The 27,113-nt window shown below is 47.3% G+C and overlaps 1 protein-coding gene across 2 annotated transcripts in view; it reads left to right on the top strand.

The window, feature by feature from the left end:
* CHAF1B (chromatin assembly factor 1 subunit B) overlaps positions 1–27,113 on the top strand; it is a 322,331-nt gene that overhangs the window by 248,187 nt on the left and 47,031 nt on the right. For both annotated transcript variants that reach the window (XM_078656876.1, XM_078656877.1), the window contains exons 9-12: positions 18,524–18,593; positions 18,677–18,768; positions 19,442–19,601; positions 19,840–20,286. In XM_078656876.1, coding sequence (XP_078513002.1) covers positions 18,524–18,593; positions 18,677–18,768; positions 19,442–19,601; positions 19,840–20,286 — 769 coding nt within the window. The remainder of the gene's footprint in view (positions 1–18,523; positions 18,594–18,676; positions 18,769–19,441; positions 19,602–19,839; positions 20,287–27,113) is intronic.

Below are 27,113 nucleotides of genomic sequence, written 5' to 3'. Positions count from 1 at the left end.
CTTTGTATTGTTCCATGGTTGCTCTTTGATAATATTTCGGATCATCCAGTTGTTTTAGAGATTCTTGGCAATATTGATTGTAGCTTAAAAGAACAACGTTCCCGCCCTTATCTGAGGGTTTAATCACTATTTTTTTGTTATTCTGCAAGTTGGTTAGGATCCCTGATTGAGCCAGTGTGAAGTTGTTATTTACGTGTGGTCTTTTAACAGTAGATTGTCTATGATGCATGAGTTCTTGTGTGACAGCGTCCGCAAAAGTGTCGATTGCATCGTAGGGCATCTGTGGGTTGAATTGAGATGGAGCTTTGAAGTTTGTAATGGGAGATTGTTGTTCAATATTCTCCCTTTGCGATGCATTGGTATCGCTAGTCTCTTCATACTGTTCCGCACGAAGTTCCTCCAACACATGCGCTGTGTTGATATCTTTAACAGATAAAACATCAGTGGGATATGTGGTGATTTTCTTGCGTGATTTCTTAGTACCCTCAGTTTGTGGCTTCAATTTATGAAATTTGTGCAGTTTCATTTTCCGGGTCAGATTGAACATGTCGATGCGTCAGGGGTGTGGAATTTACTAAAATATCTGCTTGTCCATGGGACAGGTTGCTTCATAAATCTACTTGTCCTGTAACAAAATCCACTTGTCCCTTTGGTGCCATGTTGTGCGGCGCAAAATTATGGCAAGCTCATTATATAAAAGCTCTTTTCTATAGCCTCTCTGATAATGCCAGGGCACGTACCATAGTAGTGTTTGAAAACTAGCAATCCCTTTATGTTACTACGTTTCCGCAGATCTAAATACTGGGACTGAAGGTAGTGGTAAACAATCGTTCCAGGGTTGGAGTGTCCTTTTGAGTCTATGCAAACCTACTAATTTGCATGTTTTAAGGATTTTCAAAAACTCTTCTCTAATCTTGTCCAATACTGAGAAATGTTGGAAATTTATTCCTGACAATGGCAGACGTAAACCTTCTTCCAGAGTTGGGAATAAATTGGTTGGAGGGAAAATAAACTTGCAAACTCTCAGATTATCGCAAGAGCAAATCTACACATGCACATTTGCTCATGCTAAAATGCAGTTCACAAATATTTTCAAGGAGTACTATTTCTTGCTCGACTGCTGTAAATTCTTGAGAATTCACGAAAGCCCCTAATGTGGTATGGCGTTAACCATGACCTTTTGTGTTCATTAAAATACTCTCTCTGTATCTGCTGGCTTCACGGTGAGTGACAGCATTCTGCTCTTTCACAAGGAGCATATTGGCACACAAAGTAGTTTTGTTCAGTGCCAGTAACTAATGTGGCAGTGCATGCTTTTTTGAGACCAAAAACGATTTTTGCTTTTGCCAATGTTTGTTATAATGGTGAGGATCTGGCAGCTCACATCAATAAGGTTTTACAAAAACCATGCCAAAACAAGTCACGCATTGCCAAAACTAAAAAGCTGACCACCATTTCAGACCTACTGGCTTATTTATTTATTTATTTTATTTATTTGATTTGTAAAGCGCTACAGCTACCCAAAAGGGTTTCCCGGCGCTGGTAGAGAGATTGAGTGCAGAAAAGAAGGAGGGAGATAAATAGCCAGGTCAGGTTTACTGGTTGAACAGCCAAGTTTTCAGAGATCTACGGAAAGTAGCGAGATTAGTTTCAATGCGCAATTCCAGGGGGAGTGAATTCCATAACCTAGGTAGGAAAAGGACCTGCCGCCCATTCTGGAAAGCCGGACTTGAGGCACGTTGAAAAGGCCCTGAGAAGAGGATCTGAGATGCCGACTGGGAAGATAAACATGGACTAGGGATTTTAGGTATCTTGGGGCAGAACCAAATTTTATCTTATGCATGAAACAGAGAGTTTTGAATTTTACTCTGCTCTCAATTTTAAGCCAATGCAAAGTTTTTACGTGTTCCGACATGTGTTCTCTTCTATGGCACTTGCGCAATAGACGGGCCGCAGCATATTGTACACGCTGCAGTCGTTTCATTACAGCTTGGGTTGCTCCTAGGTAAAGGACATTCCCGTAGTCAAGCCTAGAAGTTATTAGGGCGTTAACTACAGATTTCTTAGTGTCTTCGGGGATCATCCATATGATCTTACGGAGCCATCTCAGGATTACAAAACACATGGCAGTAAGTTTTCCAACTTGAGGCTGCATCGTAAGTCCTTTATCAATAGTTATACCTAGGTTCCGAACTTGGTCACATGGGATGGGAAGAGGGCCTATGCTGGATGGCCAGTGGGAGGCATTCCATAGATCATGGTTGGGGCCAAAGATTAAAACCTCTGTTTTTTCTCCGTTAAGTTTCAACAGATTGGTCCGCATCCAGGTTGCGATTTTGGCAAGGCCAGATTTCAGGGGCGAAGGTAAGTCCTTGTTTGTGCTGGACAGAGAGAAAATTATTTGCGAATCGTCAGCGTAACTAAACATAGTTAGGCCTTCATTTTCCGCAATACGGGCAAGAGGGGCAACATATAAGTTAAAAAGCAGGGGGCTAAGCACCGAGCCCTGAGGGACACCATAAGGGGACTGGTAGACACCAGAGGTGCCTATATTAGAATTAATTTGAAAAGAGCGCTGGTCTAAATAAGAGGTTAGCCACTCAAGAGCAATTCCCCGTATGCCAACATCAAAAAGGGAGTTAAGCAAGATACTGTGCGAAATGGTATCAAATGCTGCACTGAGATCAAGAAGTATCAGTGCAGCCGTGAGTCCCTTATCAACTAAGCTCCGCAGATGTTCTACGACCCCCAACAAGGTAGTCTCGCCAATGCTTGTTTATTTTTGTTTCCCAAAATCGTATTGAAACTGGTTACACTGATTTTCTAATATGAATTTTTGGGGGAAATACTAGCATGCATCAACAGATGTTATTAAATGATGCTGCAAATAAATGGTACCTGAAATTTTACAGTAGTTTAGCAAAAAAATGTTTTTCCTACTTTCATTTTTTAGGAACATTTTATGGTGAAAGCAAATAATCATTAATCTTGCTTTCAAGCTTCTGCAAATATTTGCATTCTAATCAGTGCATTCTGGGAGCATTATGCATTGCCTCATATTGCTAAACTTTGAAACCGTGTGTCCACAGTTTTATACTGAGTGCTGTCAGAACTTAATTTACTGAGAGCGCTCAACCTAATAATAAAGTCTCTCAATTAATGAACCATAAATACAAGTTTGAACAGCATTAACATATGCACACAAATATTAACTTAACTGCAGGTGGTGCCCTTCCCTGATCCTTAATGTGGTACTGCAAACTGGCAGCCAAAGGGTTTGTGCTGCAGGGGGTTGGGCCTGCTTGTCCCAAGGACAAAATGCACATTAAAACGTGTTGCCCTTGACCCCAAACAAAATGTCCTGGGCGTCGGGCTATAGGAATTCCACATCCCTGTGCGTGTTTGGGTGTATTCCAATCTATGGTTTGGACAGAAGCTTAACCCTAGCTTTAGGGTATCTTCCTCAGCTGATGTTAGGGGATTTTCTGTGAGATTGATGATGGTGAGGCCCTCATCTACCACTTCTTGCCTCTTTTCTTGCGGGTTTGTTGTCCTGCTCCTCTGCCCCTTCCTCGTCCTCTGCCACCCACCTCGTCTGGTTCTTCGTCTTTTTCTTTTTCGGGTGGTTTCAGCTTCCCTCCTCTCAGCCAAGTGCTGCGAATCAGGTCGAACTCCAAATGAAAAGGAGTTTTCTTCCCTGTTTCACTTGTGGTTGGTCTTTCGTCTTCGGCGCGCTCTTCATCTGTGGCAGAGGATTCTGATGTAGGGGGTTCTTCGACAGGTCCAACGATTTTGTTTTTCTTGAGGGCTTTTCTCGGACCATCAAATTTTTTTGAGAATGTTAGAATTCTTCCCTGCATATAATCACATTCGTCCCTCTCAAACTTCTCTTGTTTGCGTTGTCGTATCTTCAGTTCGTATCTGACCAGGCGTTTTTTCATTTCTTCACGTAGTTGTTTCACAGTGGCTTCGTCAGATTCTTTTGCGATTTCCAATTCTAGAGAGGCTATCTCCTCAATCATTTTCTTGAACTCTTTTCCTTTTGATTAGTCGACAACTTCCGGTCCGCTCTCCCTGCCGGCCCGCCCCCCGCCCACCGGAGGGCTTCTTTAAACCCCTTGCTCCTTAGCCCTCATTGGGAAACCATTTCTACATTTTGCTGAAGTGAATAGCTGGGTCGCGCTCACCTGCCTCAAGACTGTGTGGACTGCACGTGGACTGCACGAACTCTCGCCGCACCCACTCCGCGGGTGCCGCGTCGCCAGGACACCGTGAGGAGGAGCAGTCGGGGAGACTTGGAAAAACTTTTGCAATCTCGGCGGAGGGCTGCAGCAGGGCTGCGAGCGTACAGGGACTCCAATTCCCAGGAGTCCCTGTCAGACCGTCGACAACTTCCGGTCCGCTCTCCCTGCCGGCCCACCCCCCGCCCACCGGAGGGCTTCTTTAAACCCCTTGCTCCTTAGCCCTCATTGGGAAACCATTTCTACATTTTGCTGAAGTGAATAGCTGGGTCGCGCTCACCTGCCTCAAGACTGTGTGGACTGCACGTGGACTGCACGAACTCTCACCACACCTCGCCGCACCCGCTCGGCGGGTGCCGCGTCGCCAGGACACCGTGAGGAGGAGCAGTCGGGGAGACTTGGAAAAACTTTTGCAATCTCGGCGGAGGGCTGCAGGGCTGCGAGCGTACAGGGACTCCAATTCCCAGGAGTCCCTGTCAGACCGTCGACAACTTCCGGTCCGCTCTCCCTGCCGGCCCGCACCCCGCCCTCTCCGCCCTCTAACCTTTCTATAACTGGGGTTACTTCTCCCGCAGTGCGGGACGCAGCCCGGAGCAAAGACCGGGCTAAGAGCGGGCCGTTTGAGGACGGAAAGGACTGGACTGGCCCACCCCATTTATATTAAGGTACGGACTACACATCCACTCAATAACCTAAAGCAGTATTTTGTATTGTACCCCCCTCCGAGCCCTATCTCTAAACATGAGCCACATGGAGACCCGGAGCAAAGTCAATCAGGCAGCTACCGCTCATATGTCAACTGCCCCAACCCAGGGTACAATTGATAATTATTTCCTGAAAGCAGGCTCCCTTTTAATAGACGATATACACTTACTGGAAAGACGCATCTCCCAGGAGATAGAGTGGGTCAAGCGGTCTTCACTGGGTCCTATAGCTATGGCAAAAACCCCTGAAGTTAGGCGCCTCGAAAACTCACAACATGATGGATCAGAGGGTGGGGCGCAGCAATTTGATGGCCTAGACCTTACCGAGGACACACTAGGCGACTTAGATGACATGAGTCTTCTCCCACTGCCCACAAAACAAACTGCTCAATTGCCTAATGATGTAAATCTGGGGGAGGCTGCTGTCGCATCAAACAGGGAGGAATCGAACGCAGTAAGCATCAACTCAAGTCTGCCAGGGTCACCTAGCACTAATCGAGGAACACGGGAAGGAGCGGTCCAAAAAAGGGTATAGGGGGAAAACTCAAATAGGGGCAAAAAGTCCAAAAATCCTAAAAAACAAACAGGGAATACTCCCACTTTACCCACCCCTACCCACAATATTCAGGAGAAAGTTGCACCAGTGTTAGTAATTGACCATTCGCAACAGCTGCAGTCCAATATTCCAACTGATCACATACCACCTACCGTAGATCAAAATCAGGAGTCACCGGAAGATGATATAACTTTAGCAGACATAGGCCGTCTCTTAAAGTCAATTATAGGCCCCGTAGAAGCGCGCCTAATAAAAATGGAGGCAAGAATAATAAAAATAGAAAAGACTGCTATGCAGATTATGGACACTTGGAAATCTGGGGCTCTGGGGCTTACTCCATCCATTATTGATACACAACACAACAGCAGGCCGGATACCCATAAATCTGTAACACCTAATGTACCAGTGATTACATCCACAACAGGTGTTAATATCTCAAATACATGCACTAATCAACATCCACCATCCAACCCCAAATCAGTCACAAAACCGTCCCCCGGTCTACCCAAACAGTCACAACCAACAAAACAGCAATTAAATGCAGACAAGTCCAAAGTGCTTCCTATCCCACAAACAATGAACTCCCTAACACCTTCCTCAAACGCTAATCAGAATAGGGACGACCAGAAAAAGCCAAAGGCACCCAGAACGGTCACCGTTAATTTACCACCCGAGGTTGCCCCGTATACGGTCATCTTAGTTGGGGTACCAGAACTAAAAGTAGATTCATACGAAACGGTAGAATCGTTAAAAAATAAGGTCATCAACTGGCTTTCGACGCATAGACCACTCCCTGGAGGAATGACCAGCGATATCCGCATGGTCAGAAGGGTCTCCTGGGTAGGCAAGAGCCCAAAAACAATCAGCGGAGATTGCCTATTGGTGAGTTTTGGTGACCCAGGTACAGCTGCCTTTGTCTGCAATCCATCATTGGAAGACGAAGGCAGCAACATCCAGCCTGTTCCCCTATCGTTCTTTTATCCATCCAATGGACACACGATTAAGCCTCCTAGTAGAGGACACCAGCAGAACTTTAGGGGAAACTGGCAGGGCAACAATGAAAGGAGGAGGACACCCTTCATCCAATCACAGATACCCCCATTCCGCCCAAACACTTAGTGACTCCTATGGATGGGAAACTGTCCCGAGCAGAAGGACGGGAGGGGGTGGATTTGTACGAGTAGACCCATGGCCCCAAAGAGTCTATCAGCCACCACCTCTACCGCTGTTCAATCCCTACGATTGTCTCGAACTGGTGGATTGACAGCTGGCCTCCACACCCCGAAAGCACGTAAAAGGAAATAATTTTCAGATCCGCTCCCCCCCAGTCTGGACCCAGGAGAAGGGTACTTCTAGGGCCATTGAACCACGTGACGTCCCATATAAATCGGATACCACCAGAGATGCCCTGTCGGTAGATGAGGGGGAAATAATCAGACCTCACTCCCCAGATAATACAATCCCTATACCAAAGGAATCTGATACCCAAAAATCCCCACAAATTTTAAATATCCTCTCGTGGAATGTCGCAGGCATGACAAATAAAATAGACTCAGATGCATGGGCGGACTTAACACAATCAAACAGTGTCTGTCTTTTTCAAGAGACCTGGTCAAGGGAGGAGTCCCACTATCGGGGCTTCCATATATTCTCAATCCCTGCGGTATGGGGTGGGAAAGGCAGACCGTCTGGGGGCTTGGAAACTTGGGTGGCCTCAGACATAGGATGCCGAGCATCAAGATATCCAGTCGACTCTGCAGATATATTGGCTGTCGTCCTTGAATGGCCAGGCAAATTGAAGCTGTTGGTCATTAATATCTATTCAAGGCCAGTCAAAAATGGGTCCACCTCTAAAACTATAGAGCTCCTTTCCTGTGTTTTGGAAACTATCCCCGAGAACTTGTCTTATCTAATAGGGGGTGACTTCAATTCTCATTTTGAGCCCTTACCTGGTCTACTCGATGGACCCTCCCTTGAGGAGGATTCGAGTTGGCAGGTTCCTCGGACGGAAGCGCCTCCCCCCAGAGCATGGACAACTCTGGCTGTACAGATCAACACCTTCAATCTCACTCATGGGCTGAGAGCTTGCAACGGTCGTACTCGGTCCGACATCCCCTCACAATGCACTTTTAATAGGCAAGGGAGGGAATCTAGAACTGACTACTTCCTTGTACAATTAAAGACATGGAAAAGGGTGGTCGATTTTAAAATATCGCCAAGACCGGATAGTGACCATAACACCCTGGAGCTAGAATATATGATCCCTTGCGAGAAAGTGATTGGCGAGGAGAAACAGACAGGAGGACTCCTTTTAGAGAACAGCAGGAGGCGGATAAAATGGGATACCCTTGCCTCCAGTGAAGAAAGGCTTACCTCTCTTTACGCGGGGATAACGCCCATTCCCGAGGATGCTTTTAAACTAGGGGGTCTACCGTCCACGACGGAAAGAAATGAGGTTTTAGTTCAAATCCATACCCATCTGACCCAGAAGCTTGAACTAGTTTTTTCAACTAAGGCACGTCCAAAAATACAAGGGCAGTCTAACAATTCCTGGTATAATCGTTCATGCCGTCTGGCAAAACAAGACCTTATTATGACCATAAAAGAGGGAGGCAGTATATTGGAGATCCGATCCAAAAGGCGTGCCTATAAGGCACTCATGATCAACGCAAGACTGGAGTGGGATATACTTCACTGGGAGAATCTGGCTGAGGCCCTAGCTAGCAGGGATTCTCGTAGATTCTGGAGAATCATTAACCATGGCTGCCCAGATCTCCCATCGGCAAGTGAACCAAACATTGCAGCCAATGTTTGGCAAGATCACTACCAGGGGCTATACGCCCCTGAGGCAGAGGAGTCACAACCATCTGAACTCAGTATTTCCAACATGCATAAATCACTCCCCTTCACCTTGAAAGATGTCGAGGCGGCCATATCGGCCCTGTCATCTGGAAAAGCCCCAGGATTAGATGGGATCCCTGGCGATCTCTTTAGGCAGGAACCTGTGATCTGGGCTCCGTATCTAATGGTCTTATTTAATGCAGTCCTAGAGGGAATGAGGATACCGGATACTTGGCTGGGAGCAGAGGTGGTACCGATATATAAAAAGGGCTCGCCTCTGCTCCCCGCCAACTACCGTCCGATCAGTCTCATTGATGTCAGTCAAAAACTGTTCGGTAGGCTGATCCTGGATAGACTCCAATGTTGGATGGAAGAGACTGAGATCTTGAGTCCTCTTCAAGCAGGTTTTAGGAAGGGTGTTTCTACAGTGGACCAAATACTGAGATTAAATATTTTATTTTGGAAAACTGCATATGTAGAAGGGGGGGTCACTCTATGCAGTTTTTGTGGATCTCCGTGCCGCCTTCGACCTGGTCCCTCGGGCCAGGTTGTGGGCGGTATTGGAGGACATGGGTGTCCCCGGAGACATCCTACAGATTCTCGTTAGGCTCCACACTAACAATTACGCCCGGGTAAGGTATGGAAAGGGTGGTAGGCTTACAGATAGGTTCCCTGTCCAACGTGGGGTTAGGCAGGGGTGTGTGTTGGCCCCGACCCTGTTTTGTCTGTTTACAAATGGGGTGATAGAACACCTCTGTAAAATTGCCAACATCGACGCCCCATCATTGAACAGCAGCAGGGTGCCCGCGATTATGTTTGCGGACGACACCCTGCTGCTGTCCAAAACACCAATGGGGCTGCAAAGGATCCTGGATGGATTCCTGGACTTTTGTAACAAAAGGGGCCTAGAAATAAATCCATCAAAAACAAAATTCATGATCCTGAGCCGCAAACACAAAAATTGTCCAAATCCTCGTTTAGGGCCTACACCTCTGGAGAGAGTTAACGTGATTGAGTATCTGGGCATAACACTTAATCACAACCTAACCTGGCTGCCGCACAAAACAAAAGCAACCACCAAACTAATCCAGACGGCGGGTGCAATCACTAGAATCGCTAAGAAATCTCCCTTTCGCCCATTGGCACCTGCAATACAAATTTACAAGGCCCAAGCACGGGGTGGTATCATTTACGGGGCTGAACTATGGGGCCACACACCACTCCACTCAAGTCGCCGAGAACAATTTTATTAGGCACCTGACGGCTCTCCCTTCAAGCACTCCACTACTTCCGCTGAGAATGGACTTGGCACTGTGCCCAATTAGCGAAGAAGTGAGCCTTAAACCACTGACCTATTGGAGGCGCCTCTGGAGTAGTCAAGATTTGAGTCACTATAGAAGCGAATTGCAAGAGCTTCTTAGAATGATATCCATATCCAAAAATCCTTGGAGTCCCAGAGTTATGGAACGACCCCAAGCAACATCGTTAAGGCTTTCTAGGAAAGCACTTTCCAAACTTTTCTATGGCTTCATGCTCCAGAGATCTATTACCTCAATTAGGGAGGGCGCTTTAACTGACATATTCATTAAAATAAGACATTTACAGTTTTGAATATGTCCTTGATGCAATGTCTCCTGTATATGTGAGGAAAATGTATTTACAATGGAGATATGGCTCTCTTCCCTTGAGGTCGCTCACTAAAAATTGGGACGATAAACATGCCACACCCAACTGCCCCGCGTGCAACCATAAATTAGAAAACGACGTTCATGTGGTTTTATTTTGTAAAGCCTACCGCAACATTAGGAGCTTTTGGCTCATGCCATATTTAAGGAACTTGGGCTTCCGAACTTATGCCCCAGCCTATAGAGTCCTTAAAACTGATCTTACATCTCCCACAGTATTTGTAATGGCGAAGTTTTTGACAGCTATGTGGAGAGTACGCGCAAGAATTATAAGTGATTCCACTGTGCCTGGACTAACTTCTCCCTAATTTACTTCCAAGAACTTAACTGTAATCACTGGAAATGATTGTATTTAAAGATGCATTTCTTTTTTAGAAAAGCTATGAATCATGTCATGGATTTTTTAACTGATTAATCCCTTTTCTACAGTTTTAAATATTGTATTGTTGTTTGTTTGTACATCTTTTATGATCACATAGATCGAAATAAAGATTGTTGATGATGATTAATTTAAGTGCAATATATGTGACAAATATTTGTAGAAATCTCATCCTTGCGCTGTGCGAGCTGTTGATCAAAGCATTCAACGACACAACTGGAATACTAGGCACTCAGACCAGAAATGTTTTAGACAGTTACAAATATAACAGGGACTAGGGCACTCAGCCAGTAACTGCAACATAAATTGGACACTCAGTCCGTAATTAGATCCTGAAAACCACCTGTGCTCTGCATTCATTCAGTTGTGTGAAATGCATAACTTTGAGACGCTGTGACACTATGTCACATGCCTTAGCACAACGTGGAGTACATTAATTCTAAACTTCCAGTTGATCGTAAATGCCGCGGTCCAGCCTGCAACAGCGCAATGTTAGTTAAATAAGCAACTACGAAAAACCTAAAAACTACTGAACCCACAATGCATCATAATAGCCAAGTGGAGTTTGTATGTATTTAAGGTAAACATAAATGATGGACACGTGTTTGTTAACCGTGATCAAGGACAATCTGCTTGTCCGAAACGCGTAGGTGGGGAACCTACAGAAAATAAACTTACAAGTCAACATAATCGAGGTAGTGTGCGGCGTCTTCATTGAAGAACTTTGTTGTAAATATATATATATATATATATATATATATATATATATATATATTTGTGACCAAGGCCGCAGGGACGGCCGAAACGCGTCATGACTAGCTGTTGGGGCGAATAAATTGTATGCTACACAAGAAGTGGTCCATGCCTTGTTTTTCACCTTAATGGTGGAGCGCTGCCAGGTATTGCGGATATATATATATATGTGTATATATATATATATATATATATATATATATATATATATATATATATATATATATATATATATATATATATACATACGCACGCACGCACACATGGAAGGTAGAGGGACTGAGCCTGTGGTTAGGTGGTGCGTACCGCCGGTACGTCAGAAACCGGCAAAGTTAATTTCTTTCACACTTTCCCAATAAAACGCACTCTGGAAGTAAATTTCTGCAAAGTTGGTCGCTATGTATTAGCTCGTTACGCGTTTAGACAAAAAAGTTTGCATTGATCACACGAACATTGTCACAAAATAGCGTGCTTAAATAAAGTGAAAAAAACTCTCGTAATTGTCACGGTAATTGATGGCGCTCTCTCGCCAAGCCTAGTGTCAGACATATTGTAATTCGCAATAGTTAGACATATAGTGTTAAATCGTATCAAAACTTTAAACATTGTCGATCTTAATGATAATACAAGATCTGAAAGAGACACGTTAGTGATAGATTCCTTACCTTAGAATATCCCCAGGCGTCAGACTGGATCCGTAAATTTTTGCGTAGCAATACCCCTGCGCGTCGTTAGGCGTCGCCTGCGGCTCCGTGTCCGTCGTTAGCGCCGGAATGACGTCGTCGGGGTACTTAGATGCCGCCCGTGCGCGCTGACGTCAGTTCTTCGTTTTTCCGCGCCAGCTAGCGCAGATCCGGAGAAGCTCTACCCCTAGTCATTTTTTGACTAAACATTTTGATCTTTTTGATCTTTCTTTCTTGAGTCTTCGACTCTATCGGTGCCGGTAGGGATGCCGGGGTTCAAGCCCTGTTCGAAGTGCGACCGACTAATGTCGGTCACGGACCCCCATCGCCGGTGCCTGAAGTGCTTAGGCCTCGACCACGACGACCGCACCTGCTCCGACTGCTGGCCCCTGACGTCGAAGGCTAGACGGGAGCGGTCCCGCAAGCGGCTCGAGCTCCGGCAGTCGGCCCCGCGCCATTCCAGGTCCCGGTCCCACGGAAAGTCGAGGGACCGGTCGCGGGGTCGGAGTCCCCGCAGCTCCGGGAGTGGACATCGGTCGTCGGGATCCAAGTCCTCAGGTAAGAGGCATGAGAGGTCGGAGCGGCATCATCGCTCCTCCGACCCACCCGGACGCTCGCATGATGCGGCCGGGGGTTCGGGCGACCCCGCCCACGCGGCTCCAAGAGAGTCGCAAGCGTCGCCGCCTGCCCCACACCTTCGGGTCCCTGGGCACGGTGCGTCGCCGGAGGTCGAGCGGTACCTCATGGCCATGAGATCCCTCCCTCCTCAGCCGGGTCCCGCGGCGCCTCCGGGCCCAGCGGTCCCGGCTGGAGGCCCTAGCGGGTCGGGCGCTTCGGCCCCGCCGGGTGCTTCGGCCCCGCCGGGTGCTTCGGCCCCGCCGCCGCCGGGTGCTTCGGCCCCGGCGCCGCCGGCGACTTCGGTCCCGGCACCGCAGGACCTCACCGGATCCGCTTCCGGGTCGTCGCCGGTCGACCTCACCGGCGCCGGCCCCGAGGGTGTCGCCTCCGACGCCCGTTTTGGACGCCGTCCCCAATCTTCCCTTCGGTCCGACTCTGGCGCGGGCGCCGCTTCAGACGGCCTTTGGAGATTTCTATTTCCATGAGGAGGTCCAGTCTGTTGACCCTGGGTTACAGGAGACTGGTGACGGAGGTGATTGGGAGGGGTCTGAGGACCCTCTGGCACAGGAGTGTCAGTCTCAAGAGGACTGGACATATGAGCTTGGGGAGGCCAGTGGTATTGACACCTCGCCAGACACTGGATTTGTCTCCCCTCCCACCGTGGCTACGGAGGAGGGGGCTGCCTACAGCGTAGTGTTGACGAGGGCAGCCAAGGCCTTGGACCTTGAGCTCCCCGTCGCGGCCGTGAGGACTAACCTCCTCACTGAGGGTCTTAAACTGCAGGCAAGCTCCAGTGAGCCTCTGCTGCCGTTAAATGAAGCCTTATGTGACGTTCTTGTAGGCACTTGGTCCAAGCCCGCCACAGGTCCGCCTGTGGATAGGAACGTGGCCAGACGCTACCGCCCGGCTCTGGGCGACCCTTGCTTTTTGTCCACCCATCCCACCCCCGAGAGCCTGGTTATCCAGACCTCCACTTCCCAGACCGCATTCCCGACGGCCCCGCCCGATCGGGAATCCAAGAGATATGAACAGTTCGGAAAGAAGGTGTTCTCGTCCCTGAGTTTGGGTCTGCGGTCTGTCAATACCGCGTGTCTCTTAGGCCGCTACACCCACACCCTGTGGGACACGGTTGCGGACGTGCTGCCACAATGCCCAGAGGAGGTCCGGGCTAAGCTCGCCCAAGCCCTTGTGGAGGGTCGAGATGCGGCTCGATACTCTATCCGGTGTGGACTGTATACCACGGACTCACTGGGCAGGGCGATGGCAACGACGGTGGCGGTTTGACGCCACGCCTGGTTGAGGTCCGCCAATTTTTCGGCCGATGTCCATGCCACTCTTCTGGACATGCCGTTCGATGGCTGTCGCCTTTTTGGCGACAAGGCAGACCATGCGCTGGAGCGCTTTAAGGACTCCAGGGCTACGGCCAAGTCCTTAGGCCTCTCGGCCACGCGCCAGCAATCGGGTGCCTTTCGCTCCTTTCGTGGCCACGGAAGGGGCGTCCCCACACGTGCTGCCAGCCACGCACCGCAGAATGTCCAGCAGCGCGGTGGCGGCCGTGGAAACCGCTGTGGCGGCGGTCGGGGTCAGCGGCGAGGCCAGTCCACACCTCCCTCCGCAGCACCTGCCTCAAAACCTTCCGAGTTTTCAGGCCCATGTGACGCCTGTGGGAGGCAGGGTTCGCCATCACCACTCCCACTGGCGCACTGTCACATCGGACAGGTGGGTGCTGCAGATCGTCCGAAGGGGCTACTCCCTCCCCTTAGAGGCGACCCCTCCAGCCATGCCACCGCAACTCCACCGCGTGTCGGGGGATCACTTGCAACTTCTGCAAGAGGAAGTCACGGCCCTCTTGGCCAAGGGGGCCATCGAGCGCGTTCCTGGGCCAGAAGTAGGGTGTGGATGTTACTCCCACTACTTTCTGGTGCCCAAGAAGGGCAAAGGGGGCCTGCGCCCTATCTTGGACCTGCGGAACGTCAACGGCTTCCTCCAACAAGAGAAGTTCAAGATGCTGACTTTGGCTCAGGTCTTAGCTGCCCTGGACCCCGGAGACTGGATGGTAGCGTTGGACTTGCAGGACGCTTATTTTCACATCCCCGTCCTGCCGGCCCACCGGCGTTACCTGCGGTTCACGGTAGGCCACGAGCACTTTCAGTTTACCGTGCTCCCCTTCGGCCTTACCAGCGCCCCACGGGTGTTCACGAAGGTGATGGCGGTGGTCGCAGCTCATCTGCGCAGGTTAGGGGTTTCAGTCTTCCCCTACCTCGACGACTGGTTGTTGAAGGCGGGCTCGCCCCAGACAGTCGTCAGCCACCTCCAGACTACGGCCGACCTCCTGCACTTGCTGGGGTTCTCCATCAATGTACCGAAGTCGCACCTGTGTCCCTCTCAGAAGCTCCTCTTCATCGGAGCGGTTCTAGACTCGGCGCAGTTTCGGGTTTACCCTCCCGAACAGCGGGTTCGGGATATTCAGGCTCTGATTCCAATCTTCCAGGCTTTATCCCGAGTCTCGGTCAGGTTGACGCTGCGGCTTCTGGGACTGATGGCCTCCTGCATCCTTCTGGTGCGTCACGCCCGGTGGCGGATGCGGGCTCTGCAGTGGGACCTGAAATTTCAGTGGGCCCAGCATCAGGGCAACTTGTCTTGTCTTGATCTCGGAGGGCACTGCGAGACAGTTGCAGTGGTGGCACATGGACCGCGATTGGGTCAGTGGCAGATCCCTCTCCCTACCCCACCCGGAGCACGTAGTTGTGACGGACGCGTCCCTCCAGGGCTGGGGTGGCCACGTGGGAGAGGCGGAGATCAGAGGACTCTGGTCTCCGGCGGAGGCCCGGCTCCACATCAACCTGTTGGAGTTACGGGCGATTCGTCTAGCACTGAAGGCATTCCTCCCCTCTGTCCGGGGGAGTGTAGTGCAGGTGTTCACGGACAACACCACCGCCATGTGGTACTGCAACAAACAGGGCGGGGTGGGGTCGTGGACCCTATGCCAGGTGGCTCTGCGCCTCTGGCAGTGGCTGGAACGTCAGGGCGTGACCCTGGTGGTTCAACACCTGGCAGGTTCTCTGAATGCCAGGGCGGACAAAATCAGCCGTCGGTGCATGATGGATCACGAATGGCGTCTGAGCTCGGATGTGGCGCAAGGCCTCTTTCAGCAGTGGGGAGAGCCTTGGTTAGATCTATTCGCCACCGAAGAGAACGCGCAATGTCATCAGTTCTGCGCGTTGGAATTTCCAAGGCGGCACTCGCTCGGAGACGCTTTTCGTCGTGAGTGGAGTTGCGGTCTATTGTACGCCTTTCCGCCTATACCACTTCTGCCCAGAGTGCTGAAGAAGATCAGGCGCGACCGGGCCCAGGTTATCCTTGTGACTCCGGACTGGGCACGAAGATACTGGTATCCCGAGCTACTCAGCATGTCAGTCGATCCCCCGATTCGTCTGCCTCTTCGGGAGGACCTTCTGTTGCAGCAGCAGGGGACGGTCCTCCACCCGAACCTGTCCAGTCTCCACCTACAAGCTTGGAGATTGAGCGGCGACAGTTGAGGCCATTTGACTTGCCTCCCGAAGTCTGTAATGTCATTCTGGCAGCCAGGCGTCCCTCCACAAAGTCGGTATACGCCTGTAGGTGGAACAGATTTGTGGCATGGTGCACAGCAAAGGCTGTGGACCCTCTCTCTGCCCCCCTTTCTGAGGTTCTCCTCTTTCTTCTTTCTCTTGCCCAGCAGGGCTCTGCTCTGGGCACTGTCAAGGGCTACCTTTCTGCCCTTTCTGCCTTCTTAAGGCTACCTGATCAGCCTTCTCTGTTCAAGTCCCCTATTGTAAATAGATTTCTTAAGGGCATCACACACATGTTCCCTCCTGTTCCCTTCGTGATGCCCCAGTGGGACTTGAACCTTGTTCTTACTTTCCTGATGTGCGCTCCCTTTGAGCCACTTCACAACTGTCCTCTTCGCCTTCTAGCTCTGAAGACTGCTTTCCTGGTTGCCATCACCTCTGCCAGGAGAGTGAGTGAGCTCCAGGCCCTTTCTTGTACTCCACCTTTCCTTTCTGTCCATCCGGACAAGGTTGTGTTGCGTACTGTTGCGTACTAAGCCATCTTTCCTGCCCAAGGTTGTCTCAGCCTTCCACATCGGGCAGTCCATCACATTGCCAACCTTCTTTCCGCCTCCGCATCCCTCTAAAGAGGAAGAGCGGCTCCACCGTCTGGACCCAAAACGTGCGCTCTCATTCTACTTGGATCGCACACGCCAGTTCCGGGTGGATGACCAACTCTTTGTTGGTTACGTGGGCGCTAAGAAGGGGAAAGCGGTGCACAAGCGGACCATCTCCCGGTGGATCATCTTGTGTATCCAGGCATGTTACTCCATGGCTAAGAAGGAGCCCCCTGTTGGATTGAGGGCTCATTCCACTTGGGCCACGGAGACTACTACTGCCCTGGGCCGGGGAGTGCCCTTGCAGGACATTTGCCAGGCAGCTACGTGGGCCTCGCTGCACACGTTCGCAAGATACTACTGCCTGGACAGCCAAGTCCGGAGGGATGGCTTCTTTGGCCGTTCCGTCCTCCAGGACTTTCTGGTGTGATTTATTGGTTCGCAGACCCACCACCGGGGTTGGTATTGCTGGGGTATCTATTCTAAGGTAAGGAATCTATCACTAACGTGTCTCTTTCAGATGCACAAGTTACTACTTGTGTAACGATATATCTGTAAGAGACATTAGTTAGTGATAGATTCCTTACCGACCCACCCATCCTCCCCGTTCTGCGAACCGATATCTAGGGTTAAGGTCAACCCCTTTCAGGGCCCTAGTTTCTTCGCACCAGTGTTGGTTCTATCATGGCTCTGCGTATCTGGCGCGGAAAAGCTGTGTATCAGAACTGACGTCAGCGCGCATGGGCGGCGTCTAAGTACTCCGACGATGTCATTCCGGCGCTAACGACGCAGACGACGGACGCGGAGCCGCGGATGACGCCTACCGACGCGCAGGGGTATTGCTACGCAAAAACAAAGGGTTTCTTATATACAACTCATTGCTTACAATAAACTTACAAATGCTTACAAGGCGCATGCTTACATGCGCCTTGAGACCCTCCGGGTGAGTAGTGCGCTATACAAATGTCTTGATTGATTGATTGATAAACCTGCATTAATACTCTGGTTTATCAGTGCTTAGTATCGTTAAGTTTATTAAACAGTGCATTACATCCCAAAGTTTCTAATGCTGATAAGTTTTGTAAAGACCCCAGCAATCTAATGTCTCTTGCGACACCAGCAAATTATAAAGTGCTTTAGGTGCCCTGTGCAAGAGTTATTTGAGGAAGTAAGTGTGAGGTACCTTATTGCAATAATGATAACATACCTGTATAAACCAAATTGGATAGGATTCATACGATTTGATCGGTCTAGTGCCCATATGCATAAAGAACCCATTCATTGAGCCCAATTGCTCCTCTCATAATATGGCTAAGACACACACGTGTGTGCGTATGTGTATATATATAATTTGTGTGACTCACCCATTAATATTCACAGACCAGGGGATCCATTCTTCCTTGCATAACTTAATGTATCTATTTTTTCATGGTATTTGTTGAGGGAAATGGTGTATGTCCATATTAAACAAGTCTTCTCACCAATAATTTGTAAAGTTCTCTTTTCCCCATAACTGCTTCTAATTTCTACATGTTGATGATCCACTTCATAGCAGGATTAGAATTAGGCTATAGAATACTATACTTTAATTCATCTATTTTCAAACTTTGGCCAAGTGTGTCCTCCAGTTATGCATTATTTTGTTTTGAACAATGTTATGCATTTTAAGCTGTTTTTTAAAGGATGATTGTGTTAGCCATGGCCACAAATTCGTTGAACTGAAATTCAGGGTTTACCTGAAGCCTGTTAGCAAGAATAAATAACCCTTAGGTCAACAATCTATGTTTAAATGCGTATTTATTTTGTATTCCAATGGTGCTCCCTAGTGGTGATGCTGCTTTTTTTCTCTCCATGATTTTCTTGCCTTAAATTAACCGATTTTTTACATTAATTAATGTACCCAATGTCCTTTACAGCTGGATGTGTGGAAGCTGGCGAGAATGTAACAAACACGACTTATGTGTTCTCAAGAAAGAATCTTAGAAGGTACAGTATTATTCTGCACACTTTAGGACACTCACATGCATTTAGTGCATTTGTCTAAACCGATCTCTTGTTTTCCTCTTTAGACCAATAGCTCATCTGCCCTGTCCCGGCAAAGCAACGCTAGCAGTTCGTTGTTGCCCGGTGTACTTTGAGCTGAGACCAACAATTAATGCAGGTATACTGTGCATTTGTATATATAACAGAAGTATGTTTCAATACTCACAAAGACGATTTTCCTAAAATATTTTGCCAAAAAAACGCACCTTTTGAACACTATAAAATATCACTTTTTTTTAAATACTAATAATCAGGTACAAGTTATTTGTTGTGCTAGAGTAAGAAACAGTGCTGAGTGGGTTCTAATTAATTATAGTGTTGCTATGCACAAGCTTTGAAAATTACACTTATCCTTTGATTCCCTTAAACCACCTTTACCTGTCTGCTGACCACAAAGGGATATATTTTAAAAAGACAAACTGAAATAAACCATATATAATAGGTGCGCACAAAAAACATCACTTTAAAAGGCAGAGTAGAACATGCAACATATCACTAATTAAATACTGTATTTAACATTTTTTATACTGACATTAAAAAAACACATTTCACTGATCTCTTTAGCTACTTTGTGAGCACTTGATATTTTCTCGGATTCAACCTATGCACTAGTGTTTTCTGCTGTGCCACATGTGAAACTTTCACTCACTGGATGGCCAATGGCAGCACAGGTTTTCCTTTTGCAATCAATATTTTTACTTGTTTAAATTGTCTATTTGAACATTTTTTTGCTTCTTAACATGTCCTGTTTAAGCAGTATTTGTTCATTTTGGTTTTTTTTGTCTCCATAGATGACTCTCAGAAGCCACCCCAGGGGCTAATAAACCTGCCATATCGTATGGTGTTTGCAGTTGCTTCAGAAGATGCTGTGCTTTTCTACGACACCCAGCAATTGTTTCCCTTCGGTTACATAGCAAATGTCCATTATCATACTCTTAGTGATATTTCATGGTAAGATATTTTCCAAGCAGGGTTGGGTATCATCTGTGATCATTTTGGATGCTGTGTATTAGACATACAAGAAATTAGTAAATTGCTTGCAACTCGGAGTGTTGTCAAAAACTGTACATTTACTCCGCAGTGTTTCAGTTTCTTCTTCAACTCTTTTTCAAATCTGTGAGTGTTGGATAGTGTTTAGTGATTGAACACCGATTTGCTAATGAAGTTTTGTTTTATTGGTTTTGAGCAGGTCAAAGGATGGAACTTTCTTGGCTATCTCCTCAACAGATGGTTATTGCTCTTTCGTGACGTTTGATCAAGATGAACTTGGCACACCTTTGAAGGAGAAGCCTGTTTTGGATGTGAAGACTCCATCTTTAGTAGAGCGGAAAATAAGAAAAGTTCAAGGGAGCCGGACTGCTTCGCCAACCCCTCGACCAATTGATGGTACTCCGGTAGGCAGAGTTCTGGATCCAAGCAACCCCGTGACCCCGCTGCAGCCTAGAACAATCGATGTCTCATCAGCCAACAAAGACACTCCTTCAACTCCTGTTAGCATCAAAGTAGTTCCAGCCACTCCCACGATGGAGGAGAAAAAGACTGTACCGTTATCTGGGACAAACAAAGCAGTTCAACCAAGAAGAATACCCCTTAGCACTCTGTCTGCATGGAGCAAGCCAAGTACACCATCACCAAGGTATGAGCTTTGATTTGGTTTTTAAATGCCAACATAAGATCTGATAATTACTGTTTGTAGCATGTGTGGCTGTAGAAACATGCGCTGTACATGCCTGCCATGAAGCATTGCGCTACGGCAATCACAACTTGTTTTTCTTCTCTGAAGTATTTTGAGTCTCACTCTCGACTCCTCACCTGGTTGTGTATGTGCATCGGCACCGAGTACATTGTTAGTTTTTTCCCCACCATCTGGCATTTGGTTTGGACGTGATGGAGCGTGATTCCGGTCGGGACGAGTTTGTCGGTTCCCATCTTGGCTTTGGAGTCTGTGGCTCTCCATTCTGTTTAGGAAGACTTTTCAACAAGCTGTGCCTAATCCAGTCCTGTGACCAGGCCTCTTGGAGCCCTTTGTGCCACTGTGTGCTCCATACTACCGTTGGGAGAATGAGCACCCTGGGTAATAGATTAGACTCCCTTCAAGAGATGCGCACGATGCCATTCCAAATCTTGGGTTAACCTCCTCCACACAGCCTGTAATCTTTGCCTCTTGCCGAACCACAGTGAGTCACTGTGGCTGTTCAGCGTTCCGCAGCAAGAAGACTGTGTTGGCATCAAGACAGACAGTGGACCCACAGTAGGATAGCGAAATCCTCTTCAGAAGCACCAGCTATCTTTGGCAAAGCTGATTCACTCAGCGCCGAGGAGGAAGCTTTGGGTGAGTCACCTAATCTTTAAGCTCACCAACCAACTTCACAGTTCGACTCAGATGTCTGAGTCGGGCAAGGAAGAATTTCTGATGAGGAACAGACCTCACTATCCATCCATCCACCTTGGTCAGCTCCGGACCATGTTTGAAGAACACCCCTAGAGTGAGTACTGTGGATGCCAAATCCCTTCCCAAAGCTCACAAACTTAGCCTGCATCTCCCATGATGACACAACACCTGTCGGTGGGGAGACTTCAGGGATTCCTGCTCTGCTGGGAAGAGATCACCACAGACCTGGGGGTCCTATCCATGATTGAGCATGGCTGCTGTCTACGACTCCCCTCACTACCACAAAATATCCAACCTTGCACCCACACCATCAGTCCGGAACATCTCCGCTGCAAGAGTAGGTTCAGGCGCTCCTACTCAAAGGAGCCATAAAGCCAGTGCCCCATCAACATTAGGGCAAAGCTGTCGACTTTCTATTCTTCCTTGTTCCCAAGAAGGCCCTTTGACGTCACCACGGCCCCAAGAGTATCTACCAAGTGTTTAACAGTAGTAGTTGCTCACTTCAGGAACTCATGTCTTCCCCTACCTTGATGACTGGCTGATCAAGAGCGCAATCAGACTGGAATGACTAACCCACACCCAGGACCCAATCTCCCTTCTCTGCAGTCTGGGGTTAATGGTGAAAGCCACCAATTCACACTTGGAGCTGCTCCAAATTCAACCCCTCTTTGGGTCATTAGTGAACTCGGTTGTGGGACAATCTTCCCCAAGCCCCTAAAGGGTGCAAGCATTCCAGCACCATCTCCCTTTATTTTAGCCACTCTGTCCACTTTAAGCCTACAAAGTGATGCGCCTTGTGGGAATGATGCCGAACTACATATGCACCTGCTTGAGGAGTGCCTCTCAAGCACGTGGTCACAAGTGGAGGGTCAGTTAGAAGAGCTAGTGTTGATAAGGGCCAGCACCCATCGTTTCCAGTGATGGAACAGCAACAATCTGCTGCCTGGCATACTCAGTTCTGCAAGTGTGCAATACTATGAACGCATCTCAACAGCATGACATTCCAGGGTCTGTGGCCACGTCATCAATTTGGGCTCCACATCAACCACTTGAACTGTTAGCCATTCATCTAGCTCCCAAAGCCTTTCTTCAGAGCATTCAAGGCACAGACAACATGACCACCATTTCTACCTACAAAATACAAGGAGGCAAACCCTCCTTTCAGCTGTCTACCCTAGTGCAGCATATCTGGCCCCGGGACATCCATCACAAAGTTAATCTCCTGGCTGAATTTCATCCAGGAATGGACAACTGCTTTGCAGACCTGCTCAGTGGACACACCACCCTCAGGTCTTCCCTCACTATTTGTAGAGATGGGGCATCCCAAACATAGACCGTGTTGCTACACACAAAAACACAAAATGCCCAATGTTTGCCACCATGTTTCTACACCTGGGCAATGCTCTGTGAATTAATTAGGCAGGGATCTTTGTTTGCTTTTCCTCCTCTCCCACTGATCTCTTATGTTGACAGGAAGCTCAAGCAAACATCCCTCCCCTTTATCCTGGTGGTTCCAGCAAGGGACAGACAATCATGCTCTAGACCTTTCTAGAAATGTCCATCACCCCTTGCGAGAAACTTCCCAACAGACTGGAACGTCTCTCACAAAACCATGGCATAGTCTGACATCCGGACCCCGGATAGTTTAGCCTGGTGATTTAGCTCCTGAGGTCCTAGAGTTAGGTTACCTTGACCTACCTCAAGAGTGCATGGAAATATTCATGGAACCCCATACGCCCACTACATGCACCTGCTATGCTGATAAGTGGACACGTTTTGTTCACTACTGCACATACTCTACTGCACTCCAAAAAGCACATAATCCCTCTTACACCTATGGTCCTAAACATAGTCAGTCAGTGTTAGGTCCCATGTCAATTCAGCAACACCTAGTGTGTGTGTGTGTGTGTGTGTGTATATATGTGTATATATATATATATATATATATATTACATACACACACGACAGGGAACACCTCTCTTAAAAATTCTTGTAATCAAAGCTTTTGTGAAGGTCTCTAAACATGTAATTCCCCCAATGGTTCCTTCAGGACCCCCATGGAATTTCAATATTGCCATTTCCAGACTTATGGGGCCACCCTTTGAGTCACCTCATTCATTCCTTTTGTAGTTCCTGTCCTGAAAGGTTGCCTTCCTTGTACTTATAACGACTTTCAGGTGTATTTGTGAACTACAGGGCCTCACATTGCAGGAACCTTTAATCCAGGTCCATCATGACTGTGGTTCTTAGGACCAATCGGAAATTCTTACCCAGGGTGGTCTCCTCATTGCACCCTTTTCAGACAATCAAGCTCCCAGTCTTTTTTCCTTGTCCAGACTTAGTAGCTGAAAGAGCGCTAGGCTTGATCTCAGAAATGCTCCAATGTACTACGTGGATAGAACCTAATCCTTTTCACAGTCGTAGCAACGGTTTGTGGCTTTTTACAGTCTTATAAAGGTCAGGCCATTCCTAAGGCAGGGATTGCTAGGTGGATTGTCAAATGCATCCAAAACAGTTATGCTAACACTAAAATAAACCTACCTTCAAACCCCAAGCCACACTCCACAGACAAGGTGCTACTCTGGCCTTTCTAGGAATCATACCCTTAGACATTTGTAAAGTTGTCATATGGATACTCAAAACACATTCACAAAGCATTATTGCGTGGATAGCATGCTAGAGTTAGTCAAACTGTCCTCAGCTCTCTGTTGCAGGCCTCTGTACCATCCACTTGCGAGCCACCACTTGGGGCAGTACTGCTTTACAGTCGATTTTTCGAAGGAAAACATGTTGTAATCATCCGAGCCCAACCCACTAGTTGGCAGGAGTATGTCGAGTATGTGTGAATCTACAGCACTACTTGCAATTTACAGGGTACAGAAGCTCTGTACTGGTCCTTCCTAATTACAAAATTGTTTTAGAATATTTTTTTAGAAGTATTCCCGCCTCTGCCGCATGGAATTGGTCATGAAATGCTAAAATTGTACCCCGGATTTTGTTTTGGGGATAATCAAGAAATAACCATGAAAATAGATAGAAAAGCATAATGAGCTTGGAGGGAGAAATTTAAACCACCAGGCAATTTACTTTGTCATTTTGACTGAGCACCGTAGACGAGGCTTCAAGTATGTTTCGATTGCCTAGCTGTTCTATTCATTATTTAACTTAGTGTTAAGTAACATTGAGTTTCTCCTTTTGGTTGTTTCCTCTTAGGAATGTGTACTTCTCTTCTAAGAGGAGGTACTTCTATGTTCCACTTCTCTGGCTCCTTTCATTTCCGATAGCACACCAGTTTCAAATACCCGTAAAAAAATGTTACAATTTAAGAAAAAAGAATAATAAATATCGCAAATCAAAATTGTGTGGTCTCCAAATTAATATACCTTTTACAATCCCAGTCGGACCTGTGGCCCAGTAGTTACAGTTGCTCCTCAACCAGGATGCAAGTGACTGTGTGAGCATTTCAACAATTGTCATTATTTGGAACCCAGAATTTGCAGAAAGAAATCCACATTGTAGTAATTTGTTCTTGAGTGTCAGTAATTGATAATTATAGTGATGGCTTTATATATTACATATAAAAAAAATGATTTATCATTTAGATAAGTTTAATTTTATCTGTGTTGGAAATCTTAAGCCAGAGCTTACCTCTGTCCTTTAGCTCTTTGGACAAATGTGTAGCAAATTGGGGTCCCTTACCGCTTAGTTGGGTGTAGGATGGTGTAAAAGTGTTGGGCCGTTTTGATGCTAACGAGTTCATGTCGTGTTTCTATTAAACGAAGTGTGCATTGCAGTGTAATAAACAATTTCAGCGGTATTAAAAGCATCATGTTAGTTCATAGTTTGAGTAGATCCTTTAAAATAATCTGAAATTTGTGGTACAATTTACAAGCAACATTTGTATTAAAACAATGAGGAATTTGAAACTTAAGGCAGGACTCAGTTGCCAATGCCAATTGCATGCTTTTACCATGACACTGACAAATCACATGGCCTTGCTGGAGGCATAGCTTCTGAGATCACTGCTTAAATAGCAGCACCTGCTACAGAAAGCTGTATTTGGTAGAATGACATAGAAGCAGTTTTATTTATTTCACTTTATGCTTTTTGGATTCCAATTATTTTTTATTGAAGTTGTTTATTTATCTAGCTTTTGCCCCTTAGCTGTACCGTCTTTCTGCTCATTGTTTCCATGCTGTCTCTCCAACAGATGTCTTCTTTCTGCAGCAGAATTTGCAGCAGAATTTGCAGAAACTATCATTCCCAGTTCGAGTTTTGTGTTCTGGTTCCAAAACCTATATCTACTGATCAAGAATGTTATGTAAATGCGAAAGACTCAAAGAATTTCCCTGCACACCTAGCTCCTGTTCTGAAGTATTGAGCCATATTGATATCAGGTGGATGTGAGAAAATAGGGTGTATTATATGGTGTGGTTGTGCGACCTCACCATTTAATACACTTAACCCCTTTATGACCCTTAGGTTTCGTTTGTCAAACCTTCAGCTCAATCATGGGTTGGTGTGATTAAGCAGCAAGGCTTACCCAAATATATAGTATAATTAGTTTGTCTCCCCCTACTTGGACTGGAATTTGGTCATAAGTGGGTGGGACTTTAGGTTGCAAAGAGACATCCATGATTTAATGTCTGAGTGTTTCTTTGGTGGCAAATAACATGGGAAGGATACTTCGATATAGCTGTGTATCATCCACATAGAGGTGGTATGGGATGTTAGACTCCATGAGAAGTGGGGTCTGAAATCCCAGTGAGTGCAGCACCAGGGGAATCGCTCAGACTGTGTCCAGATTTCAGGGGAGACTGTAAGAGATCTGCATTGGTGGCTACTGGGTCGCGATTTGGTCAGCAGCAGACACATTTGACATTGGCTGCATTGTCAGGACATCTTCTTGGTTGTACATCACCTGGTGGGATCTCTCAATTGCCAGGACAGACAAACTTGCCATCGATGTCTTGCGGACCACGAATGACAAGGTCTCTTCTGCGATTGGGGAGAACCTTGGCTCGATCTGTTCGCCACTTCTGAAAACGAGCAATGTCAGCATTTTTGCATTTCCAAAGTGGCTCTCGCTCTGAGACTCATTCCGCTTGGAGTGGAACTCTGGACTCCTATATGCCTTTTCTCTGATCCCACTTTTGCCCCAAGTCCTCAAAAAGATCCGAGCTGACTGTTCCAGCTTATCCTATTGTCTCAGGACTGGATACAGATGTTATGGCATTCCGAACTTCTGGTCTTGAGCATCTGTCCTCCGATCAGGCAGACTCTTTGGGAAGATCTCCTATCACAGCAGCAGTGCTAGGTCTTTCATTCTAACCTGCAAACACCCCATCTACATACTTGGAGATTGAGCACCGACAGTTGAGTGTTTTCGAGCTTCCTCCCGAAGTTGTTATACTGGCAGACGTCCCTCAACAAGATATGTATATGCCTGCCATTGGGACAGGTTTTTGGACTGGTGTTCAGACAAGCCCGTTGACCCACTGCTAAACTGTCTGAGGTAATAATGCGTGTGTTCTGGTTGGCCCAGCAAGACTTTGCTCTGGGCACTGTGAAGGGATATTTATCGTCTATATCTGCTTTATTGCGGTTGCTGGTTCAGCCTTCTCTATTAAAGCCACCGGTTGAGACTCATTTCTTGAAAGGTTTGCACAACAAGTCTGTCTTCCTTCATAATACACCAGTGGGGCTTTAATTTGGTTTTGACTTAATTGATGTGTTCTCACTTTGAACCTGGCATACTTTGACTTTTGACTCTTGAAATGGTCTTTTTGGTGTCTGTTACTTTGCCCCGGAGAGTGAGCAAGCTTCAGGCACTCTGTTCACTACCTTCTACCAGGAGAAGCTGGTTCGCGGAATGTGTGGCTCCTTTCGCCCTAAGGTAGTGGTCCCTATTCACGTTGGTGCGACAGTAACTATTTCGACGTTCTTAGTTTCCCCACATTCGTTCCGTGTTCAGCCCGGCAGAGCTTTGCTGTCAGCCATATTAGTTTGCCTTACCAACCCTTGATATCTCAAATTACCTGTTTTTGAAAGGGTTTTGTGCATGTTTCTAC

This window comes from Lissotriton helveticus, chromosome 8, assembly GCF_964261635.1.
Source record: "Lissotriton helveticus chromosome 8, aLisHel1.1, whole genome shotgun sequence".
Taxonomy (NCBI): domain Eukaryota; kingdom Metazoa; phylum Chordata; class Amphibia; order Caudata; family Salamandridae; genus Lissotriton; species Lissotriton helveticus.
Note: the sequence above shows the minus strand (reverse complement) of the source record. Positions and strands in the feature narration are given on the sequence as shown.